This window comes from Nicotiana tabacum, chromosome 15, assembly GCF_000715075.1.
Source record: "Nicotiana tabacum cultivar K326 chromosome 15, ASM71507v2, whole genome shotgun sequence".
NCBI lineage: Eukaryota > Viridiplantae > Streptophyta > Magnoliopsida > Solanales > Solanaceae > Nicotiana > Nicotiana tabacum.
The window spans coordinates 97394223-97408782 of NC_134094.1; the positions used below are offsets into that span (position 1 = coordinate 97394223).

Below are 14560 nucleotides of genomic sequence, written 5' to 3' on the forward strand. Positions count from 1 at the left end.
TAACCGAGATACCGCCTCGTATTCACAATTCACTATCTCAATCACAATCTTTACTTATACCACCGCGTGAGCCTTACATTTAAATACTTTTGAAAATATTTTTTTCGAAATAACTACACGCACTTTAGCTCACCTTATGATACCGCGTGGCTTCACATAATTCCCTTACAAGTAACATGTTCATAAGTCCCACCTTATACTGTCGCATGCACATTAACCCCTAGCCTTATATCGCCGCATGCACATCAATGTCACATCACAATACAATTCGTACCACAACTACCCATATGCCACAACTTTCCAATAATCAACAATATCAATGTTTCCACAATAATAGCTCATGGCCCAACCACAGTGTGTACTACAATATCAATAATAACAATGAATGTAAAAATCTTCAACAAGAAATGTAACGATCTGATCGGTTATTTTTATTTCTAGATCCATGTTCCCCTAATTAAGACTTTTCGTATGTGCTTTCACTATTTTATGACTTGCGGGGATGATTGGTTTAGGTTTGGAAGGGTTCGGGTTGAAATTGCAATACTTAGTTCCTTAATAGTGGCATGTGATGGCCAAGTTTGACTTGATTCAACGTTTTGATTAAACAACCTCGAAACCGGAATTTAATGATTCCAATAGGTTTGTATGATAATTTTAGACTTAGGCGTGTGTTCGGATCGGGTTTCGGGCGATCCGGGAGCATTTCAGCGCTTAATGTTGAAAGTTGGTTCATTGAAGGTTTTCTAGTTCTTTAAATTTGGTTTGGAGTAGACTTTGGTTCTATCGAGGTCCGTTTAGGATTCCAAGCCTGAGAATATGTTTGTATGGTGATTTATGACTTGTACACAAAATTTGGTGTCATTCCGAGTAGTCTAAGCATGATTCAGCACGTTTGGAGCTAGTTAAGAAGTTAAAGTTCATAATTTGATTCAATTTGGTTTTGGGGTGCGAATCGTAGTTTTGATGTTGTTTGACGAGATTTGAGGCATCAACTTAGTTTGTATCATGTTGTTGGATGCGTTGGTGTATCCCGGGGGGCCTCGGGTCACAATCAGATTGGAATTAGACTTAGTTTTGGACTTGGGAACTGCTGGTGGCTTCAGATCTGGTGCAATCGCATCTGCAAGGAAATGGCTGCAGGTGCGAGCACACAGAAGAGGCCATGTTATCGCAGAAGCGGATGTTGGTTGGAGTTGGGTGGCCGCAGGTGTAAGGATTTTTTCACATCTGCACGTATGTAGATGCGATGGAGGCTCTGCAGGAGCGAAAGTGGGCCGGTTGACTGGGATTGCAGAAGCGAAGGAAGTCCGCAGAAGCGGATCTGCAAAAGTGGAGGGTGTCCGCAGAAGCGGACCCGCTGAAGCGCGTCCCAGTCCGCAGAAGAGTAAAGGATGGAGGCTGTAGGGGATCGCAGATGCGGCTTTTTGATAGCACCTGTAGTTTCGCAGATGTGGTTAAGTGACCACAGGTGCGAAAATCGTTGGGCAGTGGAGTGCATTTAATTCGAGACTTAGCCTATTTTCCACACATTTTCTCTTGGTCTTGGGCGATTTTGAGAGCACTTCTGTAGGGGATTCTTATCAACATTACAAAGTAAGTAAATCTACCCATTTTTAAGTTTAATACATGAATTATAGGTAGATTAAACATGGAAAATTAGTGAACTTGTGGGATTTTGTGAAGAACCTAGGGTTTAAGTAAAATTGAGATTTGATAATGGATTTGATTATGGAATTGGGTAAAAATCATATATTTGTGTTCGTGATGTTATGGGTAACATTTATCTTCGATAATTTCCGGAATTCAGGTATGTGGGCCCGGGGGTGAATTTTAAAAATCTTTCAAATTGGGTTGGGTAAACACTTTAATAGTTAAATTATGAACTTTTGAATAATTATTGATTAGTTTGTACAACCTTTGACTAGTTTTGGATTGTTTGGCAACGACTTAAGGCTTTTAGAGTGATTTGTGGACCAGAAAGTAGACTTAGGAACGAGGTAAGTCTCTTGCCTAATCTTGTAAGAGGGAATTAACCCCATAGGTGTTTAAATTATTATTTGCTACTAATTGTGGGTGCTATGTACGCACGAAATGATGAGAGTCTGTGCGTCACTAAAATTCATGTTATGTCCGGTTAGACATATGCCTTTATTATGCTATTACTTGCACTATTTGAACTCAACTTGCTAGTTTAATTGCTCGTATTAATAAGTAAAGACTTGGTTGAAGATCATGTTAAATCGAGCTTCATTACCTAGAGAGTTGGTGAAATTTTTAATTATTGATGGAAAGTATATCCTTTCATGGGCTTGCCTCGGAGTTGTAAATATGAAATTCGAAATCCGAAAAGTATTCCTATTCTTGTGGATCAGGCCGATTATCTATATTTATATTTATATCTATCTATCTATCTATCTATCTATCTATCTATCTATCTATCTATCTATCTATCTATCTATCTATCTATATATGACCGTACGACCTCGGTAGTGTATGTACACGAATATTATGGATCGAGTCGTATGACCTTGGCATAACTCGTGCGTGCTGTCACTCGGAGTCCGATTTCACTTGATATGTTTGTCATGACTTGAAGATTTATAATACATGTTAAGCCCTTACTTGTTGAGATTATTATGTGATATTTGGGGACTTTTTGATTGTTATTTGATAAATGGTCATCTAGTGATTGCCTCTTATTCCGTTATTGATGTTGTCTTTCATGCCTATCAAATAATCTTGTACATTATGTATATTGCCCATTAGTAAGTTTCGAAGTCGACCCCTCATCACTACTTCTTCGAAGTTAGACTAGATACTTACTGGGTACATATTGTTTATGTACTCACGTTGCATATATTGTGCAGGTTCTGAGGTAGGTGCATTAGGAGTTCGTCCGGACGCGTATTCGCATTACCCGGAGGCTTAGTGGTGAGCTACTTTCCCATGCTCTGTTCTGCAGCACCCGGAGCCTTCTCTTGTCATGTTTTTATCTTTCATGTCTATTTTAGTTCTTAGAGAGTTTTGTATATTCTACTAGATGCCCGTGCACTTGTGACACCAGATTTTGGGAAATCTAGTAGACATTTATGGGTTTTGATTATTTAACTCACTACCCTACTTCCCCCTTTAGTTTATGCTTTACATTACTACACTCATTTACTATTTGTTTCCACATTTAAATAAAAATCAAAGACTTTAAAAATATTAAAATAAGAAATTAAATGGGTAGATCATTGTTGGATTGGCTAGCGGCGACGTTGGGCGTCATTACGACCTATAGTGGAAATTGGGTCGTGACAAGAAAGATGTCTCAATAATTAACACTTCGTCTCAATGTGATACGACATCCACAACTTCAACACCAACAAATCAACAATGAGAAAGATAATGTGTAACCACAACTAAATAAGAATAACTCACAATAGAAGAGATAACTTAAACCGATGACTTCAGATAAGGATAATCAATGATGAAAGTGATAACATGTAACAATGATTTCAAATAATAATAAATCAACAAGGAAAGGGAAAACATGTAACAATAAGAGAGGCAACAAGTTCAACTAAAGCATAATAGTAAAATATCAAGTAAAATGTGAACAAGTATTAACAAACTCATTTAAGGCATGTGAAGATAGACTAACACAACTAAGAGTAGGTTGACTATGATAATTTACAACATGTTATGACAATTTAATTAAAGTATGGAAAGAGTCTAAGTAGCCTAAACCGGTCAAATATCACGTACAACCCATATACCCACTCGTCACCTTGCGTACACGGCTTTCACATAACACAAATGACACAATCAATCCCAATTCCTAAGGGGTAGTTTCCCCCACATAAAGTTAGTCAAGATACTTACCTCAACTAGGCTAATTCAACCCTTGAAAATAGCTTTTCCCTTAAAATTTGTCTCAACACAGCTCAAATCCAATCAAAATCGACTTAATATCATCAAACAATGCAAGAGAAATCAATTACAAGAGATAAAGATATGATCTTTATATTTTTTTTCAAAAAGTCAACAAAAGTTAGTCCGGGGCCCACCCGGTCAAAACCCGGGTCCAATGGTAGATTTTGACTACGCATGACCCCACGAGTCCATATATATGATTTATTTCAAAATCCGAGCCCAAATCGACTCTCAAAACTCAAATTCTTATTTTACAAAAACTTGACAAAGTTTCACACATTTTTACTTTGATTCACATGATTTCGATGTTAAAATCTAAGATATATTGATGAAATATGATTGGAAATAGATTAGAATCACTTACCTAAAGTTTGTAGATGAAAATTCCCTCACCAAATCGCATCCTACCGAGTGTAGGATTCTAAAATGAGAGAATGTGAGATGAAATCCCGACTTTCAGCCCTTTTGATCAGCTGCTGATATCGCAATTGCGACATGGATTCGTAATTGCAAAGAATACATCGCAAATGCGGTCGGTGACATTCCTACGCGAACCTCGCAATTGCGATCAATGGGTTCGCAAATGCGAACTTTGCCCCCTTCGCAAAAGCGACAATTTAGTCACAAATGCGAACTACCCAAAGTCCTAGACCACTTTGTAATTGCGAGCCTGGTATCGCAATTGCGATACCCGAGGCATCAACACACTAGATTATGCAATTTCAGTCCAAAATACTCCGAAACATGTCCGAAACTCATCCGAGCCCTCGGGGCTCCAAACCAAACATCCACACAAGTCTAAAAACATCATACAAACTCACTCGCGCGATCAAAAATATAAAAATAACATCTAAAACTACGAATCGAATACTAAAACGCACAAGTTTCAAAGTAAATTTCAAGAACTTCTAGAATTGCAACTAAACATCTGAATCCTATCAAATCAACTCCAAATGATACCAAACTTTGCAGACAAGTTCTAAATAGCATAACGGGCCTATTCCAAGTCCAAAAATTAAATTCCGAGCTCGATAGTTAAAAGTCAACCTACGATTAAACTTCAACTTCAAATTACCAAGTTTCGGCAAAACAACACAAATCAATCTACGGACTTCCGAAATCAATTTTGGGCATACGCCCAAGCCCTAAAAGTGCATTGCCACCTTCATTATACATGTTTTCTCCCGTCAAAATCCTAAAGTAGTAGATATTCCATATTCAAACTCCCCATGTTCACCTCCCTCAACCCCAAATCATCCCTCTTGTAAACAATTTGAGCATTATAATGAAGAAACTGAAAGCCTTATTTCTTCTTCAAGCTTTGATTCTTCCTTTGACTTGAATTATCATCTAAACCCTCTTAGGACCGGAAGAAAAAAGAAGAACAACATGAGACTTTGGAGAGTACAAAGTTACATTTTGAATAGTTTAAAAGGTGGTGATGATAAGAAGACAAAGGATGTGAATGAGAACTTTGTGATAGTGAAAATGTCAGCAGATCCCTATGAAGATTTCAAGAAGTCAATGGTTGAAATGATAATGGAAAACAAGATGGTTAAAGAAAAGGACTTAGAACTGCTTTTGATTTGATTTCTGAGTCTCAATTCAAGAAACCACCATGCAGTTGTTGTGGAGGCTTACATAGAAATTTGGCAGGAATTATTCAGCAAATCTCCCAAGACCTTGGATATATTTTAATTTTGTAAAGCTTAAAAGCTTTGGGTAAACAAATAATCGCAGGCAATAGTGGAGCTAATAATAGATTCACGAGTTAGGTCAAATTCAACGTCTTGATGTCCAGCCATATATATATATATATATATATGTGCGAAGATTAATATCAATAGAGTTAGATATACATTTCAGAACTCATTCTCTCAATTCAAAATTCACAAACTTCAAATTTTGGATTCGCAGTAGCTAATGAATGAGGTTCCAACTCCCAAGACGTGATAAGTTGTTCTTAATTCATTAATTATTCCATGTATAGGATTCTCCATATGTCTGCAATTTATATTTGATTTTGTTGCTGATTAGTCGCATATTTCATTGCCCTCCACCAATTTTTGTTTATTTGGAAAATGCATTCAAATAGCTAAGAAATAAGTAACTTAGTAACATGTGTTTCTATATTGTCCTAATTAAACTAATGAATTGACATGATTTCAGATCTCTTTTGAACATATGTACGCGCAAGTTGAAATTATAGCATTTACAAGTAATGAAGTAAATTGTACTTTTCGGTTACTCTAATTAATCTAATAAGTTGACTTAATTTGAAATCCGTTATTTTAAAAGATACATGAGAATTGAATTGGATCTCATTTATATCACTGCAAAAGAGCGCAATACTTCTATACTTTTTGTCTCTTCTTTATTGTATCTTACTGTGTTACAAGTCGCATGCACCTAGTTATTGACCTCTAACATATTTTCATTTTTCCTTTTTGATTACTTTGAAATGCAACCCCTATTATATTCTATCTATCCTTCTTCATTTAAAATAAACCTTAACACAGGTGTTCGATCGTCGTGATTAACGACGATGCATGTGGAACACATTCAAACACAAAATTATATAACATGGAGAATATACTCTAGTTTGGTACTATCGTGATTAACGATGTTAAGTATTTGGAAAAACCAAGATTATATTCTAGTTTGGGACAAGGCTTTAAGATCCATTCTTTTCTCAAAAGTTTGTTTGCACTCGCACTTAATTTATGTTTTCCTATGTGAACAATAAGGGTCTGTTTGGTACGAAGGAAAATATTTTTCGAAAAATATTTTTCAATTTTCTCATGTTTGGTTGGTTTAAATATTTTTAAAAATATTTTCCTCATGAACTCATTTTCCTCCAATTGGAGGAAAATGTTTTCCCTATCAAGAGAAGGGAAAACATTTTCTAAAACACTTTTTCAACATTTCCCACCTTATTCTCTATCCCACCAATCCACCCTCACACCCCCACTTACCCACCCCTACCTTACCCCACCCTCGCCCTACCCCACCCTAAATAAAAATATTATAAATAGTACTTTTTTTCATGTTATAAAATTTTTTTTATTTCAACAAATGAGTATTTTCTTTTCATGATATAAAAAGTATTTTTTTCATTTTAACAAAAAAAGTACTTTCTTTTCATGATGTAGCAAAATCATTTTCTTTTATTTCAACAAAATGAGTATTTTATTTTCATGATGTAGAAAAAGTATTTTCTTTCATTTCAACAAAAAAAGTATTTTTTTTCATGATTTAGAAAAAATATTTTTTTCATGATGTAGAAAAAATATTTTTTTCATTTCATCAAAATGAGTATTTTCTATCATGATGTAGAAAAGGTATTTTTTTTTATTTCAATAAAATGATTACTTTATTTTCATGTTCCAGAAGGAGTAGTTTATTTTTCAACCAAAAAGGAATATTTTTTTATAGTTATTGAGCATAAATTTCAACTTTATTTTGCGTAAAAATGTAAAGCATCACATTAGTTCATTTGGTTTATGTGAATTTTTAGAAGAATAATTAAATTGTTGAAGAAAATAAAGTCATGAAAATGTTGGGTATTTGGGGAGGGGGTAGCAAGGAAACATGGGGACTTGAAGAAAATAGGTGATGAGAGTAGCATAAAAAAATATTTTTTACTCTCTAACTAAACACTAAAAAATATTTTTCGGAAAAAGTTTTCCACTCACCAACCAAACAAAGGAAAATAAGTGATATTCTATGAAAATATTTTCTAGAAAAATATTTTTCATGAAAAACATTTTCCTTCAAACCAAACATACCCTAACTATAACGTACTTCGCATTACAAATAAGCCATTCACAGACAATGTTATTCTATAAAGCTTTTATCAAGTGATAACGTAGTTGACTACTATTTTTTTTTTTTGAAAATCAATATTTTTCACCCAAAATTCAATAGTGCCTTTAATTAGAATTTTTGAGTTTGAATCCTAAAAATAAAGAACTTTTTTTTACAAGAGTACTTTGCTCCCATAGTGAGTCTATCAAATGCGAATCCGAATTCTTCTAACCAGTGAGTTCTAAAACCATTGTCGAGAGGGAAAATGCATATGAAGTATACACGGACAGACCTAGTTTGAACAGTGAGTTCGGTCGAATTCAATAGCTTTTATTCATATATATATATATATATATATATATATATATATATATATATATATATATAAAAAACTACTAAATATTTAGGGTTGGTGTATTATAAATCCAATTATTATTGTCTTACAATCATTAATTTGGGGTAGGATATTAAATTTGATCTGAATCCAATTATAGAAAAATATATTATTGCTTGAACCTGAAACACGTGTTGTAGGTAAAGATTTTTTGGCCCAAAACTCAAAGTAGGTAGGTTGACGTGAGAATTGAGAAAACTAGCAAAAGTGAAAGTTGTATGACCTTCTATATTCTATCTTTATCCCGCTCGCGAACAATTAAAAAACATTTACGGCAAAAATGATGAAGGCATCAGTGAAAGCTAAATATGAGACGGACAAAGCCGCCGCTACCGGCGCGGCAACTATAGCCTTCAACGCCGGCGATTTTAAGCTCCGTGCTTCTATGACCGATGCTACCGTAGTCAACGGTCCAAGCTTAAACGGCTTAGCTCTCGCTGTTGAAAAACCTGGTTCATTCATCTTCGACTACAACGTCCCCAAAAAGGTGCCGCTTATATCTTTTTTTATTTCCATTTTAAATTCTGTTTACATAAAATTGAACTAATAATAAACTGAATCTCAGATTCTCAGTAGATCGTTCCATAAAATCGTAAATGTTCCGTCAAAAAAAAGAAAACCCTGGATCGTGGCATAAAATTATGCCACTTAAAATACTCTGTATTTTTTGTTTTTCAAAATTTTTCTCCAAAAAATGACATATATATATATATATATATATATATATATATATATATATATATATATATATATATATATATATATATATATATATATATATATGATATGATTAATCATTGTATAGTTAAATTTGCGGTTTTAAAGTTAAGTTGTTTAAGTTTTTTTGGTGGCAGAAGAGACTACTCTGCCACTTCACAAAAAAAGTAATAGAGAAAGGATTGCTGAATGAATTTAAGTTATATATGCCGTCTAGCGATAGTGTAAAGAATTTTACACCATCTGTGTAATTTAACATGTTTTATCATTTATTTTTAGTTTCTGGTCAGTGCTTATTAAATGTAGTTACCTTTAAGTGACCTGATGGTGTAGAAAATCTTAAACTCGATTGAATTAGCTTATTTTATCTCAATATGAGGGAAAAATACAAAGATTTCTCCTTTTTTTAATGTAACAATAATCAGTGCCGGCCCAAGGGTAAGACTGCTAAAGCAGCTGCTTTGGGTCTCATAATTTTTGGGATCCCAAATTTTTCTAATAGGTTATATATTAATTTATTTTTAGAAGAATATTTAGTGCTTTAAATGAGAAAGTACAAATTTTCATAGTAAAAAAGTAGGATTAAATTGTTGATCATAAATTGAGAAAAAATTTCTTTTTTGGAATCACTCTCTAGACCATAAATTGAGAAATGATTCGATTATTAATTCATAATTCAAAAAAGGTTAAAATTTTAATACAGTCCCACAACGTGTATATCTCAAGAGAAATTAAATGGATTAGATAAAATTATTAATAACTTTGCATATGAAAAACTAGAGATACAGAATTTAAATGAAATTATATATGAATTTTTTCTTTTATATAAAAAAAGGGCCTCTCGTTGAATTTTTGCTGTAGGCCTCCATATTTATTGAGCCGCCCCTGACAATAATGTCCTTTTTGTTAAAAATTTGTCTTGAGCATTATTTAAGGTAGAAGTTTTGCGATTTCAGGACTTTAGGTTTCAATTTATGAACTCAATTAGGGTATTGGAGAAGCCATTGAATTTGAATTACATTCACTTTAGAGGAGATAACCGGACAATACTGGATGGGACATTGGTGTTTGATTCAGCGAACAAGGTGTCAGCCAATCATGTGCTGGGTTCGAGAGGTTGTAAATTGAAGTACAGTTATGTTCATGGAGGACTCACTACTTTCGAGCCAAGCTATGATATGACAAAGAATTCTTGGGATTTTGCAGTGTCGCATAAAGTTTATAGGGATGATGTGTGTAGGGCTACGTATCAGACGACGAGTAAGAATTTGGGGTTTGAATGGTCGAGGAGCTCCAAGCTAAATGGATCATTTAAGGTACAATTATTTTGTTGTTTGAGTTATATCATTGTTATGGACCTAAATAGAGAAGAATGGATATAGATGATTTACATAAGTGATATCAGCTAATTTGAGATTCACATGTTATTGATTGATTGATTCAATGATTTATGAGTATCTTGTTGGTTGCCTTACTAAATGAGTAATGAAAATTAGGTACGTTTAGATCCTTGTATTGCAATTTAAAATTGGTTGTTTATGTCTATTGGGGTTGTCTGTCTGATCTCTAAAATTATTTGTCAGTTGCAATCCTTTACGTAGATTACTTTGATTAGTTCAGTATTTGATATCATGTTGATTGTTTTTGCTGATTAAAGTCCTTGTTGGCGGACAAGCATTGAAAGTAGAGACAATTGATACTCACAATAAAGCTGTCTTTTACTTGAAGATACAGATCGTGTTTTGAGACTTTTTTTTATTTATTGAAGGATGAGTTTTGAGACAATTGATACTCACAACAAAACTGTCTCCTAGTACGAAATTGAAGAATGAGGATTTTACTTATAATATGCATTCCTTTAAGCAATCAAAGCGACCTTCCACCAATTCTATTAGAAATGAATCTTATACTCCACTTTGATAGGATTCAATATGCCAAAGTTTATATGAATGCCTGCTAGTTCCATTGTTCTTGCAGGCATCTCTGCAGTGCTTTCACTGTGAGATAATCCACAACATAGAATTGTTAGCTGTCGAAACAAGTTAGCTCAAGGAAATGGAATTGTATAAAAGGATGGTAGTAAACTGATAAAAAAATTGTTTAATTTGGAGTACATCTTCTCCAGTTTTCCATACTCTTTCTGCAGGGGTTGCCTTCCCCATTGGTGCCCTTCTTTATTACACTTCCACGTAAAAACAAGACGATATTATCTGTCTGGTTTATCAAAGTGCTAAGTGGTGCATACTTTCTTTGTACTGCTTTGTTTTAAAATGGGTCACTTGTCAGTCGTTTCAAGTTGTTTGCAAGTTGTTTGCTCTGCTAGGTTTTGTTTGTTTCATTGATTAATTTCTGCCCACAACGTGACAATCTTTGACATTTTCTTCAAAGTAATAAATTGCAAGTCAGCAGGCAAGGGATAACCTAAGAAGTCCTATCGCTCCTAGACATCACAAGTTTAGTGCTTGATCAATTAATAGCTTGCAAGGCCACAAGTCTAAGAAAGTATAAAAATATGAAGGTTTCTTTTATGGTTTAGTAATTGAAAAATCACTTTCTGATATTCATTTTATTGACTCATTTGTTGGTTACTTTTCTTCTTTGTTTTTTAGATGCACAAGTGATTATGATATTTTTTCTGCAGTGAGCCCCTTGTAGGTTATTTAGTTGGTCCTGTTCGAGCCAGTTATTTAGTTGTCTTTTCTTTTTTGTTAGAGTGAATAAATTATTATAACTTCTCCTTATTTTTTGCTTTTCCACATCTATTCAAATTGAGAAAATGCTTAAAGAAATTGTAAATTTGAGGAAATAATTAGAGGAAGATTTTGAAAAATAGAGATGAGGGAAAAATAAAGGTAAGTTATAAATTTTAGGAAATATTTAGGGGATATTTCAAAAAGATATAGGAAAGCCAGAAGTAAGGGGATTACAAATGTGAGAAAATGTTTTGAAAAGATAAGGAAGAGTTAAAGTCGGGTGTGTGCAAGCTGGTCCCATGATCACCTTGTCCCTTAAAAAAGGATGGGGAAGAGTTAAAAAAGTGGAAGTTATAAAACGAGACTTTGAAAAGATATGGAAGAGCTAAATATAAGAAGTATAATTTTGAGGAAATTTTCTTAACACTGTAGATCTGGTAAGCTAATTGCTAGCTCTTTTTGGAGGACTTCTGATCCTGTCCAATCTGGGTACGCTAGCACTGCCACTAGCCAAGGAGTGTGGGCCAGTCCAGGCTCATCCCTTTGTGAGTCCTAGTCCTGTTAACGGGTCAACTTTCCTGTTAGTCATGTTAAATTCCCACCAAGCCGCCATTGTGGGTGGCACACCATCATCCGCGTATTACCAAGAAGTAAAAGGTGGATTTTCTAGATAATTCATTGACTCATACCATCCTTCAAGCAACTAATATGAGCAAGATGAGTCACTCAACACTTCTTCTTCCAGACTTATGTTGAGAATTGAAAACATGCACAAGTTTGATGTTAAATGTTTGATTCGTGTCCAACTGCATTCTCTGGTATTTCCTTGTATAGCAAATCAGAGAAGCAGAGTCAGTTTCTTGTTTATTTTTCCTTTTTTGACATTTTCTTTTACTATGTCCGCGAAGACAATACATGTGCAATTAACATAATGATGATTTATATCATGTTTGTGTGGTGTGAGTTATAGTAATACCAAAAAATTAAACTTCGGATAGATTTCTACTTGGCCAATATGTGTTGCTGACTTGTTCTCTTCGTTTCATCTTTTGACAGCTAAAACATCTAAAATAGTATACTTTATTTTTTATGTTGTTTTCCTCTCCCTGCAACCAGACTCTGATACTAAGTTATTCTTGCTCCAGGTTGCTGCATCTCTCTGTTTGGCTGACGAACTTAAAATGCCAAAGTTAACTGCTGAGAGTTCGTGGGACTTTGACATATGATTCTTTCTGCATTTTTGTTCTGCAATTATTCTAACATGATACTATTTCCAGCCACCAATTATAATTGGCTACATATGATGGTTTTCATATAGTGGTTGTATTCACTAGTGACCTTCCATGATACTATTTCCAGCCACCAATTATAATTGTATTCGGCCAGTATATTATACTGCAGAACCTTTTCCCATTCAAATTTCAGCACTCTGCTGTTTTGATGCCTTGAGCTTTCGTCTGAACATCTCCCATTTCACCTCCTGTAGCAACCTCATACATTTGCTTCGTATTTCCTTTATGGAAGGCTGATTACATTTGGCGCCTTGCAGTATTCAACAGGTTAGACAAATACTTGAATACCCTGTCAAACTATAATTCGCCTCCATTTTTCCATTTTGTCGAATTTCTTTCTGGTTAAGGAATCTCTATTACTATTTTTTTTTTTTTTGAATAATTAGGAGATTCTCTAGAAAAAATACGGGATTTTACTTCTAAGAGCAACATACTTGATCCTGCTTATTTGGGTTATTGTATGGTTTGGTTTGCCACCCTTCAGGGGCGGATGGGGTGTCCGAACCTTCTTGGGCGGAGAATCACTTTGTATATATGTATACGGTCGAAATAGATTTTGGCCTTTCTACGTTCGATCGAGTTCGAGTGTTAAAAAGTCGGAATGAGATTTTGGGAGTGAGCTCTGAAGTCGGTACTAACGAGCCTCGAGCTCGAAGGTCGCTTGAGGAGTCGGCTCGATAATCCTATCGAGCCCGTGACCGAATCGATCTGCAAGGCACTGCTTCGAGGTCGGAAATGCGTGACGCCCATCTCGAAGGTCGAACTCGAGCCAAGACCGTAGGGCCCGACCCAGTAACGAGTTCGAGCCAGTATCGAACTTGCAGACAAAAGCCGTTGCGACCGCACCAAGAGAGAGAATCTTGGCGGGAATCAAGGAAGAGACAAGTCATCATGGGCCTTCCACTATATGTTTTATTTTATTGTTTTTTTGTAATGACCCTCTTCTATAAAAAGGGATCCTTGTAAGCTAAAGAGGACAGAGACAAAAAATCACATATCCCTTTGTGTTTGCTTTACTTTATCTCATTCATTCTTATTGCCCACTATTTGCATTTTCACAGTCAAGAATATACGTATCTCTATTTCTCTACATGATTTATATCGAATTGTATTGCATATCCTTAGAATCATACACAAAATCTAACGTTATCCGATTTTTCCAGTAAACAATATATAAGATCAAATTTATTATTATGTACTAGACGCCCCTTCCCTCCCCATAGATCAATAAAATCAAAATGAATTTACTATTTTATTTTGGCCAACGACAGCTATAGCGCAGGTCTTGAACATATTGCAAATTCAGGTTAGACGAAATCTAAATAAATGTTCAGTGACTATTCGACTTGGAAAATGAACTAAGATGAAGTTCATTGGAAAATCAAACATCTTCTACAGATGCAATATGACACATATTGTTGCCATTAGATGGACCACATAGAGAAAGGCTTCTGGAAACCAGACAATGCCCTGGAAAACCTAGTTCTTTTTTTCCCTTGGAAATTTATTGCATATACCATGTGATTTTATCCAGTCACCTCGTTCTCACATACTCTTCTCCACTGCTATCTTTGTCGGACACTGTGACGTAGCTATTCCAAATTTTCTGATATTTTGAATCTAGACTAGATGCGAAGAAACTTCGGTCCAAACAGACTCCTAAAAGTCACTTGAACAGATACCAAAAAGCCTAACGATTATTATGTAGAACACAACACAATCTTGGAGTCCTAATT

General features: G+C 34.8%; 1 protein-coding gene across 2 annotated transcripts; it reads left to right on the top strand.

Moving 5' to 3' along the window:
- Window positions 1–8303: 8303 nt before the first annotated feature.
- Window positions 8304–12978, top strand: LOC107789365 (outer envelope pore protein 24B, chloroplastic-like). 2 transcript variants are annotated; one of them, XM_016611164.2, is made up of 4 exons: window positions 8304–8609; window positions 9796–9955; window positions 10046–10155; window positions 12678–12978. In XM_016611164.2, exons 1-4 carry the CDS (start codon window positions 8403–8405, stop codon window positions 12756–12758), a joined length of 558 nt encoding a protein of 185 aa, XP_016466650.1. In that variant the 5' UTR covers window positions 8304–8402; the 3' UTR covers window positions 12759–12978. The 2 variants fall into 2 exon arrangements, with proteins under 2 accessions (XP_016466650.1, XP_016466649.1); XM_016611163.2 differs by having other exon boundaries at window positions 8312–8609; window positions 9796–10155.
- The last annotated feature ends 1582 nt before the right edge of the window (window positions 12979–14560 follow it).